Below are 14,386 nucleotides of genomic sequence, written 5' to 3'. Positions count from 1 at the left end.
AGGCTAGGTGCCCAAGGAGTAGAAAACGGGCAAAACTCATCTCTTTGTAAGGGAAAGTGGGAAGACGCGTTGAGCTACAGTGTCTCTAACGAATGAGGTTGTGAGGTGCTTGGAAAAGACCATCAGAAAGTAGATGGAGCGGCATCCTGCGCAGAGGAATTACACACCACATTTCACTTAATGAAGACCCATGTGCGTGGTGATGACTGAAAGCATTTGACGCTGGACCCCCCCCCCAAAATGGAAAGATGATTAAGAACTTGAGGGTCAACCAGGCGGCTGGAATAATGGGAAGGAGGAACAAAAGGACGAGAGTTGAGGAGTTGGTCAGCAGCGCAAAGCCGCAGGGTTTTTCTTTTTTTCTTTCTTTTTGCTCTGGGTACATCACTCTCCCTGATTTATGCATGTCTCGCCAGAGGGGATAGGTGTCCTACCTGAATATGTATGCAGATGATGCAAAGATCATGAGGGAGGGAGGGGAAGGGGGAGTGAAAAGCGCGGAGGACTGCGTCAAAAGCGGACCCAGACAGACCTTCCCCCCCTCGAAGTTGGCCCGAGGCGGAGTTGGTTCTAACCAGAGTAAAATGTAAACAACTGAGGGACGAATTTACGGTGATCGAAGACCTCGACACGATCACCATCCATCGGGAAATAAGCCGATGGAATCTGTAGGTGTGAGGAAGTTGACATTGTCCCTTAACTTGTCGCTTGAGTGCCTACCTTTTGTGAGGAGAGTTAAGGACATCAAACGTCTGCATTGAGGTTCATGGGTAAGGAAATATTCAGCCAGCTGTTCACATGCTACTTAAGGCTGAGGCTGGTGAACGCTTCTCGAGTTTGGTCACCGCATCTCAAGAAGCACAAAAGAACTAGCAGAAGAGAAGGTCCAGAGACGAGCAACAATAGAATAAGAGAAATGAGATACAGGGAAAAGGATTTTCCAAAGGCCTTAAATGTACTTCCCCATGGAAGGGTGAGGGATGACTTGATCACAATATATCTAACTTCTCAGAACAGACTGATGAACTGGTCAGTGAACAGTTCTTCAAGAGATGTTGGGGTAGAAGAACCAGAGGATATAACATAAAATCAACCAAGATGTCTATTTCAATAAAGACGTGAACAAATGCTTTGACAGCAAACGTAAAAGTGATGGATGACCGCAATAAAATCAATGAAAACATGGTTCGAAATAGACACCATACATAAATAAAGGTAATAAAAAGCATCCTTGTATAAAATGTTAATAAGAGACGGGGGGGGGGCCTCCCCCCCACGAGTGTACGACTCCCTCCCCGTTACAGTACACATGGGTCATCACAAACACACAATGAGGCATTACGAGACCAGCAGGAGACAGACACCAACGGGGGAGGGCATTACTGACATGAAAGGAAACAAAGCCAAATTGGGACATAGTGTCGATACACTAGGACGACCAGCGATGTTGATGATGATGACCTTCATATAGAGCTATACAGGCAGGAGGGCACAGCTGTAGACGGACTGGCTGAGACACCTGCTAGCTGGGTGGAGTTCATTAGAGGCGACGAACCAAGGGAATACGTAAGGAAAATAGCCATGGTGCTCTGATATTATATCACACACACACACACACACACGTATATACATATAACATATATATATATATATATATATATATATATATATATATATATATATATATATATATATATATATATATACATACACACACACACACACACACACAAACCAGTCTATCTGTGTACATCTTTTTTTTCTTTCAAACTTGTTCACCGTCTCTCGCGTTCAACGTACAAGGAGGAACCACCTACCCATATATTCTCTCTCTCTCTCTCTCTCTCTCTCTCTCTCTCTCTCTCTCTCTCTCTCTCTCTCTCTCTCGCCAGACGCGCGTCCATCCCCAGCGTCGTACACCCCCAAACTCCTCCTCCAACCTGGAGCTGATGTTCTCCCCCGAGTGGCAGCCCAGCTGGGTCAGGTCTTGCAGGGAGGGAGGGCGTGGGTGGCGCGGCCTCACAGAACACAAGGGGCAGATGGTGCTCCACCCGCTGTCAAAAAACATACACCATCTAGGGATCAAGCGTGTCCACCTGCGCCATTTACCATCACCGCTGATTGGTGGTGTGGGATGACATGGCCAAGCTGTCCCAGGCCCAACCTGCGACCCAGGGGAGGGGTCGTCGTCCCACCTCTCTCTCTCTCTCTCTCTCTCTCTCTCTCTCTCTCTCTCTTTCTCTCTAAGACTTCAAAAACCATTCCATAGTTCCCTCGAAAGATTACCTCCAAAGGACCATTTTCTCTTATAAATCCCCTTCCTCCAAAACATCTTTTTTTTTTTTTCCTTATTATCATTATTCTTTTCTCCAAATACTTCACACTTCCTCCCTCTTGCCCTCCTCCTCTCCTATTCTCTCTCTCTCTCTCTCTCTCTCTCTCTCTCTCTCTCTCTCTCTCTCTCTCATCCTCTTTCCCTGATACACACACACACTATCTCCCCCTCCCTCTCTCTTTCCCAGACACACACACACACACTCTCCCTCCCTCTCTCTTTCCCTGACACAGTCTCTCTCTCTCTCTACCTCCCCCTCCCTCCCTCCCTCTCACCACATCGTCTGCAATCATCCAATCAATCAGGTGTTGGAGGGAAAGTTGAAGGACGCAGCAGTGGTGGCTGTCATTTTGGAGGAGGAGGAGGGAACGGACGCACGAGAGAGAGAGAGAGAGAGAGAGAGAGAGAGAGAGAGAGAGAGAGAGAGAGAGAGAGAGAGAGAGAGAGCTCAGAAGCTTCGACAGCAAAATAAAAAAAAAATCGAATTACGAAGTAAATCGTTCGTTAAACCCTCAAAAAAAAAGAAAAAAAAACCCACCAGAGACCAAAATAAACCAGGTGAAAGAGGGGTACAAAGAGAAAAAGAAAACCTGGAAATGAAACCTCCTTAACCCAGGATATCTGAGAAGTAAAGATAAACAGATATCCCTCACACACCCCCACAAAAAAAATTCCCTCTCAGATAGCATCAGATAGCGTAGATGGAAGGAAGCGAGGGGAGCTTACATATATAAATAAATAAATATATATATATATATATATATATATATATATATATATATATATATATATATATATATATATATATATATATATATATATATATCAGAGGATACAAGGAAAACAATGACATAAAACAAACATTTCCAGGGGCACGAGAGGTTAAAGAGCAACATGGTTGTGAACAAGATAACAAGGATCAATTCGATGCAAAATTAAGATGGGTGAAATAGCACAGGGCAAAAATAGATCGCGTGGAAATAGCTTCGTGTACGAGTGAGTCAGAATCAGCTTACGAGCAAAAGGAAATATATCGTTGTGAGAGCAATCAAGTCACCAGAAAACTGTTGAACGTGTCAAAAGTCATCGAGAAAACAGCTCAGCGTAAAGATAACAGATACAGTTTGTTTGATGAGGGAACAGAACTAGTCTAATGGAAAATTGAGAATATAGAAACAATTCACGTTTGATGTAAGATAGCAAAAAACAGTCGAGGGGTATAGCGAGATAGCATAAACTGCCCAGGGTGAAACTGAGAGAGAAAGTAATTCAATGATATATATTGATGAAGACACAATGCGTTTACCCCTGCCGGTAACCGTAGAAGATAACCACATATAACGAACATGAACGTTAAAAAAAAAAAAAGATAGCGAATACAGCAAAGATATCCACCCAATATATCAAGTACACTCACTCAACCCACTCACGGAGGCAGTAGAAACAATGCCTTCACCCACCTTACAGACATCCCAGAAGAAGAAACGTACAAGAACAAGTGACAAGATAACAGATAACGGATGGTTAATGACCTCACGATATCAGGTACTACTACTCACCCAGGGTAAGCCAGACACAACTCTCCTCCCATAGAGCCAAAAAAAAAGACAGCCAAGATTACAGAGGACCTAGACACCACAACAGATCAGAAGCCCCCCCCCTTCCGCGCCTGTTTGCCATAACAGAAGACCCCAAAGCAACGGTCGTGAGAGAGAAAAGAGAGGGAATGACATATCAACAGTAAGGATGATAACAGAGATAGAGTGTGTGTGTGTGTGTGTGTGTGTGTGTGTGTGTGTGTGTGAGGAGGAGGAGAAGGAAGATGAAGAAGATGATGATCATACCCGCCCAAGGAGCACGGTCGGACACTCACCTAGGAAGGCAGTCGGGGATATGATGCCGGTCCTCTTGGCCACAACGATGGCGATCCCGGACTCGAGGAAGGGCACCGTGAAGTCGATGACGCTCTCCCTCTCCGAGTTGATCTTGAAGCTGCTGAGGGCCATGTCCGCCTTGTGGTTCATCAACGCGGCCACCAGCCCGTTCCACTTGTTCCCCTGCGGAGGCCAACACCACAGGTTTGGGTGAGGTGCGGTTGATGGGTTGTTTGAAGGAGGAGGTGGCAGTGGTAGTAGTAGTGGCAGGAGGAGGAGGAGGAGGAGGAGGAGGAGGAGGAGGAGGAGGAGGAGGAGGAGAAGAAGAAGAAGAAGAAGAAGAAGAAGAAGAAGAAGAAGAAGAAGAAGAAGAAGAAGAAGAAGAAGAGGAGGAGGAGGAGGAGGAGGAGGAGGAGGAGGAGGAGGAGGAGGAGGAGGAGGAGAAGAAGAAGAAGAAGAAGAAGAAGAAGAAGAAGAAGAAGAAGAAGAAGAAGAAGAAGAGGAGGAGGAGGAGGAGGAGGAGGAGGAAGAGGAAAAATATGAAAAAGAAGAAGACGAGGAAGATGAAAAAGAAGATGAAGAGAAAGAAGGAGAAGAGTAAGATGAAAAAGAATAAGAAGAAGAAGAGAAGAAGAAGAAGAAGAAGAAGAAGAAGAAGAAGAAGAAGAAGAAGAAGAAGAAGAAGAAGAAGAAGAAGAAGAAGAAGAAGAAGAAGAAGAAGAAGAAGAAGAAGAAGAGAGGAGGAAGAAAAAGAAGAAAATGAAGAGGAAGAAGAGAGGGACCAAGAGATCTGTTCAAAGTCAGTATGTAGAAGAGGAAAACAAGAAACCTTTAAAAATAAAAAATGTGTTTACTTCCTGCCCTTAAAAGACTATCACAATAACTTTAAAAAGGGGATATTTAGGGATTTAAAGGAGTTCGGAAAGAGAGAGGTTCGTGTGATGGAAGACTGGTGTGCAAACCCACTTCCCAAGGCTTGGCATCATGCAGAAAACAAATGAGCATCACCTACAACTGATCTTTAACCTCTTGCAAACGTCCTACAACATAAGTCTGTATCACAAGGGGTTATAACAGGGGTTGTAGGTGGCTATGACTACTATATACAGTAGACACAGCTGAGTGGAACTAATGATCGGGGGAAGCCAGAACTGTGTCCAAAGTTAGGATATGGAACAAGGAGGGAGAGAGAGAGAGAGAGAGAGAGAGAGAGAGAGAGAGAGAGAGAGAGAGAGAGAGAGAGAGAGAGAGAGAGAGAGAGGAGTAGACAGGTAGAGAGGTAGACAGACGGACATACAGACTGATAGATAATTATATTGACAGATAAATAGATATATAGATAGATAGATAGATAGATAGAGATAGAGAGAGAGAGAGAGAGAGAGAGAGAGAGAGAGAGGAGTAGACAGGTAGACAGACGGACATACAGACTGATAGATAATTATATTGACAGATAGATAGATATATAGATAGATAGATAGATAGATAGATAGAGAGAGAGAGAGAGAGAGAGAGAGAGAGAGAGAGAGAGAGAGAGAGAGAGAAAGGAGTAGACAGGTAGATAGATATATAGATAGAGAGGTAGACAGACGGACATAGAGACTGATAGATAATTATATTGACAGATAGATAGACAGACAGATAGATAGATAGATAGATAGATAGATAGAGATAGAGAGAGAGAGAGAGAGAGAGAGAGAGAGAGAGAGAGAGAGAGAGAGAGAGTCACAGGGGGGGCTGTACACTACAAGAGAGGTTATACATACAGAGGTTATAGATGACAGGAAGTGGTTAATTACGGGAAGTTATATAGGCTAAAGGGAGTTCTAGACCAGGAGAGGTTATAGAGGTTACAGGAGGTCAAGGGATGATAGGAGGTCACATTGTGTGTGTCGGAAACCTGAGAAGGTTACAGGCTATACCAGGTCACACAAGGTTATAGGCTATACCAGGTCACACAAGGTTACAGGCTATACCAGGTCACACAAGGTTATAGGCTATACCAGGTCACACAAGGTTATAGGCTATACCAGGTCACACAAGGTTATAGGCTATACCAGGTCACACAAGGTTATAGGCTATACCAGGTCACACAAGGTTATAGGCTATACCAGGTCACACAAGGTTATAGATTGTATAAGGTTACTGTGTAGTTATAGATAGGTCTATATAATTACAGAGGAATCTACACACACACACACACATACAGACACACACACACACATACGTACATACACATACACAGACACAAACACACTGACACATACACACACACATACACAAACACACACAGAAACACACACACACATACACGTACACACACACATACACACAAACACACAGACACACACATACTACACACACAGACATAGGCAGACAGACAGACAGACAGACAGACAGACAGACACACACACACACACACACACAGAGCTACCATTCTTAATATATGGCACAGAAAAAGAAAAAAAAACCTCTACTCCATAAAGTTATACAGACGTAAGAACAGAAACAAAAAATAAATGGGAATTAATTAATTACACCATTTAATTAAAGAAACCCGTGATTCTCTCTCTCTCTCTCTCTCCCTCTCAAGACTTCAGCCTGGAGCGTAAATTATGAAAATCATAGATGATTACAGGAATTTACAGAGCGGTAAAAGACATCACTGTAAATGAAACAAGAAAACACGGGATACACACAAAAAAGGAGTCAGTGCAAACGAGAGAATGTACAGGAACATGCTGTAAAAACATCTTTATCATGAAAACTGGGTGTGAGTGTAAATAAATAGGGGATTTACACGTTTCCTGTAAATGAAAATGAGGCATGAGAGGCCAAGTGTACAGAAAGTCACGTACACGTAGGCAGGTAGGTAGTGGGTGATGTTTGTAAGTAGGTAAGGGGTAAAGTAGGTAGGTAAGTAAGGGGGTAAACAGAGGGTGAGGCAGGTAAGTAAGTAAGGGGTAAGGGATGTAAGTAGGTAAATAAGTAGGCTGGTAGGTAGGTAGTTAGGTAGGTGGGCAAGTACGAAAGCAGGCAGGTAGGTAGGTGGGCAAGTAGGTCGGTTGGTAAGTAGGTGGGCAAGTAGGTAGGTAAGTAGGTGGGCAAGTAGGTAAGTAGGTAGGCAAGTAAGTATGTAGGTAGGTCGATAAGTAAGTAGGCAGGTTGGTGGGCAAGTAGGTAGGTAGGTAGGTAAGTAGGTGAGCAAGTAGGTAAGTAAGTAGGTAGGTACGTAAGTAGGCAGGTGGGTAAGTAGGTGAGCAAGTAGGTAAGTAAGCAGGTAGGTACGTAAGTAGGCAGGTGGGTAAGTAGGCAGGTAGGTAAGTAAGTGGGTAAGTAGGAATGTAAGTAGGTGGGCAGGCAGGCAGCAGGAGTCACAGTAAGTACTACCTCCCTCTGCTGGGCTGGGGGAGGGGGGGGGCTATAGGCTGTTGTAGTGGTTACTACAGGGTCAGTAGTAGTAGAAGTAGTCGTAGTAGTAATAGTAGCATTAGCAGTAGTAGTATAGTAATAGTAGTAGTAAGGTAATAGCAGTAGTAGTAGTAGTTAAGTACTAGTAGTAGTAGTAGTAGTAGTAGTAGTAGTAGTAGTAGTAATAGTAATAGTAGCAGTAGTAGTAGTAAAGTAGCAGCAGTAGTAGTAAAGTAGCAGCAGTAGTAGTAATAGTAGTAGTAGTAGTACCAGTAGTAGTAGTAGTAGTACAGAAATAGTAGTAGTAGTAGTAGTAGTAGTAGTAGTAAAGTAGGTGTAGTAGTAGTAGTAGTAGTAGTAATAATAGTAGTAGTAGTAATAATAGTAATAGTAGTAAAGTAATTGTAGTAGTAGTAGTAGTAGTAATAATAGTAGTAGTAGTAGTAGTAGTAGTAGTAGTAGTAGTAATAATAGTAGTAGTAGTAGTAGTAGTAGTAGTAGTAGTAGTAGTAGTAGTAGTAGTAGTAGTAGTCCAAAGAGAAACATAAAAATTCTTGTTAATCAAATGACTGCAGAAAGAGAGTCTTAGCCATATGGTCGCACACACGTTATCAACCTGATCTACTTCCAGCCTTCTGGCGACCTACAATAATCACAGGCGCAATAGGATGCTATACAATGTGGCACGAGTAATTAAGAAAGCATAGATAAATAGGACTGAAAGCAATATATATATATATATATATATATATATATATATATATATATATATATATATATATATATATATATATATTACTGTAAGTATGTACTTAGAAATAAGGCCGTACTTACCTGAACATGCACTGTACTAAATGTTTAACTACACAGATTTTTAAGCTAGGCATTAACCCATCATGCAAAAATGGGACTCTAACTGCCCTCTCATATTTTGTTATTCATGAAATTGTATAATACTCCTGAAATACATCACTTTATTCCCAGTTTCCTGAAATGTGCAGGTGTATATATATATATATATATATATATATATATATATATATATATATATATATATATATATATTGAATCCGTAACTTGTTTCTCTGTCGCTGATTACGGGGTAAAAAATATAATTATTATGAATTACATTTGATATCATATTCAATCACATTTACGAGAATAACTGAATTATGATTACATCTGGTGGTGATTAATGTTCAAATTTGATGGTAATGAACCATTTTGATTCTATCATACATGCGTGTGTGTGAAGTTCCTGTTTCAGACCCGGATCTACATAATCAGGATATAATAAATATATAATTGTAAAAAATGTATCTTTAAACATATATCAATTCATAAAGAATTACTGGAAAAATGCCCTTTGCGACAAGAATAAGATATATCTGATTTTTTTTAAATGACTTCAAATTATATACAGAGAAATTTATATTTTCATATCTGATTTTTTAAATGACTTCAAATCATATAAAGAGAAATTTATATTTTCATATCTGATTTTTTTAAATGACTTCAAATTATATACAGAGAAATTCATATTTTCATATCTGATTTTTTAAATGACTTCAAATCATATAAAGAGAAATTTACATTTTCATATCTGATTTTCTAAATGACTTCAAATTATATAAAGAGAAATTTATATTTTCATATCTGATTTTTTAAATGACTTCAAATCATATAAAGAGAAATTTATATTTTCATATCTGATTTTCTAAATGACTTCAAATTATATAAAGAGAAATTCATATTTTCATGTGTTTTATATAGATATTTTTTTTCATATGCAAACAAATACCATTCACAAAAAAATTCAAAATTTTGCTTAATATTAGTTTAACGTAAATCTATATAAATCTATCTCTTAAATATGCAGGTATTATTCAGTACATAACATTAGGTTAAAAAATTTTATTTCTACAATATTTAATATTGTGGTATTAGGCCACCACACTCCCGATTATCTAAAATAGGCTTAATTCGAGTGTAACTATAATTATTAATACTGAATACAACTTTATAATAACAATATCCTCTTGTAGAAACCCACTAATTTTTTTCTTTTTAGGATAATCCTTAAATACTATTATCATGTAGTCCAGACAGTTCTTTTAGGAATAAGTGAAAGCAATAGGACCTTAACGACTTCCAATTTTTTTAAAGGCTCATTAACACTCTCTTTGGTTTCAATAACATAATATATATTTAACTTTTAAATATCCTGTTTTCTGATGTATTTATTGATAAAAAAAATATAAAAAAATCTTTCAAATTAGTGAGAACATATATACAAAAAGAACTGCTCAAATACGAACGAGGCTGACCCAAATTTGTTTCAGCCTTCAGTAGAGCTAAACACTATCTTATATATATATATATATATATATATATATATATATATATATATATATATATAGCATTCTTTTTCATTTTTCCCTTGCTTCAATCATCAATATAGCTAAACAATAATCTTATATATATATATATATATATATATATATATATATATATATATATATATATATCATACCATTTTTCCATTTTTCCCTATACTTGAAACCATCTTTCTGACAGGATATATGGTTTAATTTTTTCTTTTAAAAAAAAGTAATGTTTTTCATTGATCGGTTTAAATGCTTGATTTAAGTCATTCGTGAATTACATCAATGAGTTCCCTTTATTCGTTTACATTTATCATTCAATTTAGTATGACACTATTGTATGTTACTTTGTCTGTATTATTTACCTATTCATTTATTGAATACCAGCGTGATTATCATTGCTAGTTATCATTATCATTATCATATCATTACTATGATCATTATCATTATTATTATTATTATCATTACTAATATTATTACCGTTATCATAATTATCATCACTATTATTATTATTATTATTATTATTATTATTATTATTATCATTATTATTATTATTATCATTATTATTATCATTATTATCATTATCATTATTATTATTATTATCATTACTAATATTATTACCTTTATCATAATTATCATTACTATTATTATTATTATTATTATTATTATTATTATCATTATTATTATCATTATTATTATCATCATTATTATTATTATTATCATTATTATTATTATTATTAAACACAACTGTTTCATGGCCATTACTGGAATAACTTGAACACTAAATACTCTTACATGTTATCTTGATGTACGAAGATTTTTGAAAAAAAAAAAAAATTCAATCACATCGTCAATAATAATAATAATTAATAATAATAATAATAATAATAATAATACAATAATAATAATAATAATAATAATGTAAGGCTTCTGGGTAAAATTCCCCCAGCCCAAAAAAAAAAAAATAATCCAATTTTTAAACTTTCGCGGCAAAAATGATTTTTCAAAAAGCTAATTTTTTTCAAATTATTATTATTTTTTTTTTTTAATCAAGAATTCTAAATTCTGTTGATGGGTTGACGGGAGAAAACATTAGCTGGGGGTAGAGGTGTATATTTTACCTCAAAACTAAGAAGTCTACTTAGCCAGGCTCAGCTAACTACTCTAAAAGCTATACCGAAGCTATATCTTTCTTTACAGACGAAATGCTTAGCTGAATAACATCCGAGCATCCCAGCTGAAGTGAACAGCTAATCTTACAGCTAGAATACAGCTAATGTTGCCTAACTAGTTTAGCACAGCTAGTTAGTTAGTACAACGGTCTCAGCTAACTTCAACAGCTATATTTCTCTCGCTAGGTAAACCAGCTAACGAGCATGGCTGTCCCAGCTAACAGCAATCTTTCTAGCAAGGTCACACACAGGCCCAGCTATCTAGTATAAGGGTCTCATATCAATGCCCGAAAAGCTACCTCAGAGCCCAGCTAACTAGAACATGGTGCCCAAATAAGCAAAGCAGAGGCAAAGCTAAATAGACACAGCTTGAGAGAGCTAAAAAAGGGCCAGCTACCTAGATCAACCTAGTGTATATAACTAGTCATCCAGCTAACTAGGATCTAAGCGAAGCTGAGGCTATAAAGCTATAGCTAGAGCTAGCTAGAACCACGGTCCAGCTAACTGTTAAAAGAGGACCAGATAACTAGAACACCCCGCCCTCCTCCCTAAGCTATCTAGAGACCTACATATCATATTAGCTGAGCAGCTAACCCAAGCCTCTCTCTCTCTCTCTCTCTCTCTCTCTCTCTCTCTCTCTCTCTCTCTCTCTCTCTCACCAAAGCTTAGCTAGCAACGATCTAGTAAAGAAACCATGCTATCTAGAACACAGGCCTTCGTGACACTAGAACAGAGACCCCTTTGAGCTAGTAAGAAAAAGAAAGAAAAAAAAAAAGGGGGGAAAAAAGGCAACAAGTCTCTAGAAACTAAATGCATTAAAAAAATATATGGGTCTCTAGCAGTACTAGCATTTCCTAACTCATGTTTCAGTAGAGAGAGAGAGAGAGAGAGAGAGAGAGAGAGAGAGAGAGAGAGAGAGAGAGAGAGAGAGTAGAGAGGAGAGAGAGAGAGAGAGAGAGAGTAGAGAGAGAGAGTAGAGAAAGAGAGTAGAGAGAGAGAGTAGAGAGAGAGAGCGGAGAGTAGAGAGAGAGAGAGAGAGTCAGTAAAGAGAGAGAGAGAGAGAGAGAGAGAGAGAGAGAGAGAGAGAGAGAGAGAGAGAGAGAGAGAGAGAGAGAGTCAGTAGAGAGAGAGAGAGATAGAGAGAGAGAGAGAGAGTCAGTAGAGAGAGAGAGAGAGAGAGAGAGAGAGAGAGAGAGAGAGAGAGAGAGAGAGAGAGAGTCAGAGAAGCGATGCCATCATATACTGAAGCCGGCCATTCTATGATGAGCTGTTGCACTAGATGCCAAATGAGTAAAAAAAAAGAAAAAAAAAACTAGGGGGGGAGGAGGGGGGGTTGGGGGGAGAAGATCTCTCTTCTTCCCCCTCCCCCCCCCCAGGGCCCGCCCCCCCTAAGCGCTGGCGACGGGGTGGGGGGCGGCTGGGGGGGGAGGGGCTTGAAGGCATATGCGGACATGCCAAGGAGCCAAAATAAATAAATAAACAAATAAATAAACGAATCATGACGCGAATCCAAAATAACTGATTTACTTACGGCCTCAGTTCTCTATTGGGGGAAAGAAAGACAGGTCAGTAGGCAGTTAGTACGACAGATGAGGGGGGGGGGGAGAAGTCAATGTTTTCTGGGGGGGGAGGGAAGGGGGGGGACGGTGCAATGCAAAATGTCTTAAGAGGGGGGTGGGGGGGGATCTTATACTGTAGTTGTGGAAAGGTGTGTGTGTGTGTGTGTGTGTGTGTGTGTGTGTGTCTGTGTCTGTGTACGTGTAGTGTGTGTGTGTGTGTGTGTAGTGTGTGTGTGTGTAGTGTGTGTGTAGTGTGTGTGTGTGTGTATGTGTGTGTGTATGTGTGTGTGTGTGTGTGTGTGTGTGTGTGTGTGTGTGTAGTGTGTGTGTAGTGTGTGTGTGTGTGTATGTGTATGTGTGTGTGTGTGTGTGTGTGTGTGTGTGTGTGTGTGTGTAGAATGCAAAACGTTTACTAGGACGGTCGTGGAATACAAAGTGTTTAATGGAAGGGGGTGGGGGGGGGGGGTGGAGTACAAAATCCTTGGTGGAGGATGTTGTGGAGTTGTGGAATACAATACGTTTCGTGGAAGCGGTTGTGGCATGCAAAACTGCTTCATTTGATTAATACCAAATAAGAAAACAACCAGTGGTAGATACACAACCAGTGGTAGATACACACCCAGTGGCAATACACAACCAGTGGTAGATGCACAACCAGTAGTCGATGCACATCCAGTGGCAGATACACAACCAGTGGTAGATGTACAACCAGTGGCAGATACACAACCAGTGGTAGATGTACAACCAGTGGCAGATACACAAACAGTGGTAGATGCACAACCAGTGGTAGATGAACAACCAGTGGAAGATACGCAACCAGTGGTAGATGCACAACCAGTGGTAGATGAACAACCAGTGGAAGATACGCAACCAGTGGTAGATGCACAACCAGTGGCAGATACACAACCAGTGGTAGATACACAACCAGTGGCAATACACAACCAGTGGTAGATGCACAACCAGTGGCAGATACACAACCAGTGGTAGATACACAACCAGTGGCAATACACAACCAGTGGTAGATGCACAACCAGTGGCAGATACACAACCAGTGGTAGATGTACAACCAGTGGCAATACACAACCAGTGGTAGATGCACAACCAGTGGAAGATACACAACTAGTGGTAGATGCACAACCAGTGGAAGATACACAACCAGTGGTAAATGCATAACCAGTGGCAATACACAACCAGTGGTAGCCACACCACTGAGAACTACACCACACCACTGGGGTCCACTGTAGGCCAGACTGTGGTGTTGGTATACGTCAAAAACACAGTGGTCTAACAGTGAACAGAGACTGGACAGGTAAATAAATGTCTGACAGATAAGTACAATATCAATTACATTTCATGTTTAACTTTGTAATTGTACACATGCAACACACAGGTGTAATGTAATGTGTGTGTAAGAAAAAAGATTGCATTTACGAAGGACAGGATATATGGTAGAAGATACACACTACACATGGCCATGTATCTAGGGCCATCATTAATGATACACACTACACATTGGCCATGTATCTAGGGCCATCATTAGTGTATGTCATTAGATATGTGGTTAATGACACTGTTCAGGTCACATGTGATGACCTTTGACATCCTGTAAGGAAATTACATATTTTAAGACTATGGAATAAGCTATCATCAA

General features: G+C 39.6%; 1 protein-coding gene across 1 annotated transcript in view; it reads right to left on the bottom strand.

Annotated features, from left to right (window-relative positions):
• The window catches only part of LOC139751283 (glutamate receptor ionotropic, NMDA 2B-like), a 461,671-nt gene that overhangs the window by 163,648 nt on the left and 283,637 nt on the right, over positions 1 to 14,386 (bottom strand). The window contains exon 8 of the mRNA XM_071666604.1: positions 4,209 to 4,392. Within this exon, the coding sequence (XP_071522705.1) occupies positions 4,209 to 4,392 (184 nt within the window). The remainder of the gene's footprint in view (positions 1 to 4,208; positions 4,393 to 14,386) is intronic.

This window comes from Panulirus ornatus, chromosome 11 (genome assembly GCF_036320965.1).
Source record: "Panulirus ornatus isolate Po-2019 chromosome 11, ASM3632096v1, whole genome shotgun sequence".
Classification (NCBI taxonomy): domain Eukaryota; kingdom Metazoa; phylum Arthropoda; class Malacostraca; order Decapoda; family Palinuridae; genus Panulirus; species Panulirus ornatus.
The sequence above is the reverse complement of the archived record's forward strand: the minus strand, read 5'-3'. Positions and strand labels throughout refer to the sequence as shown.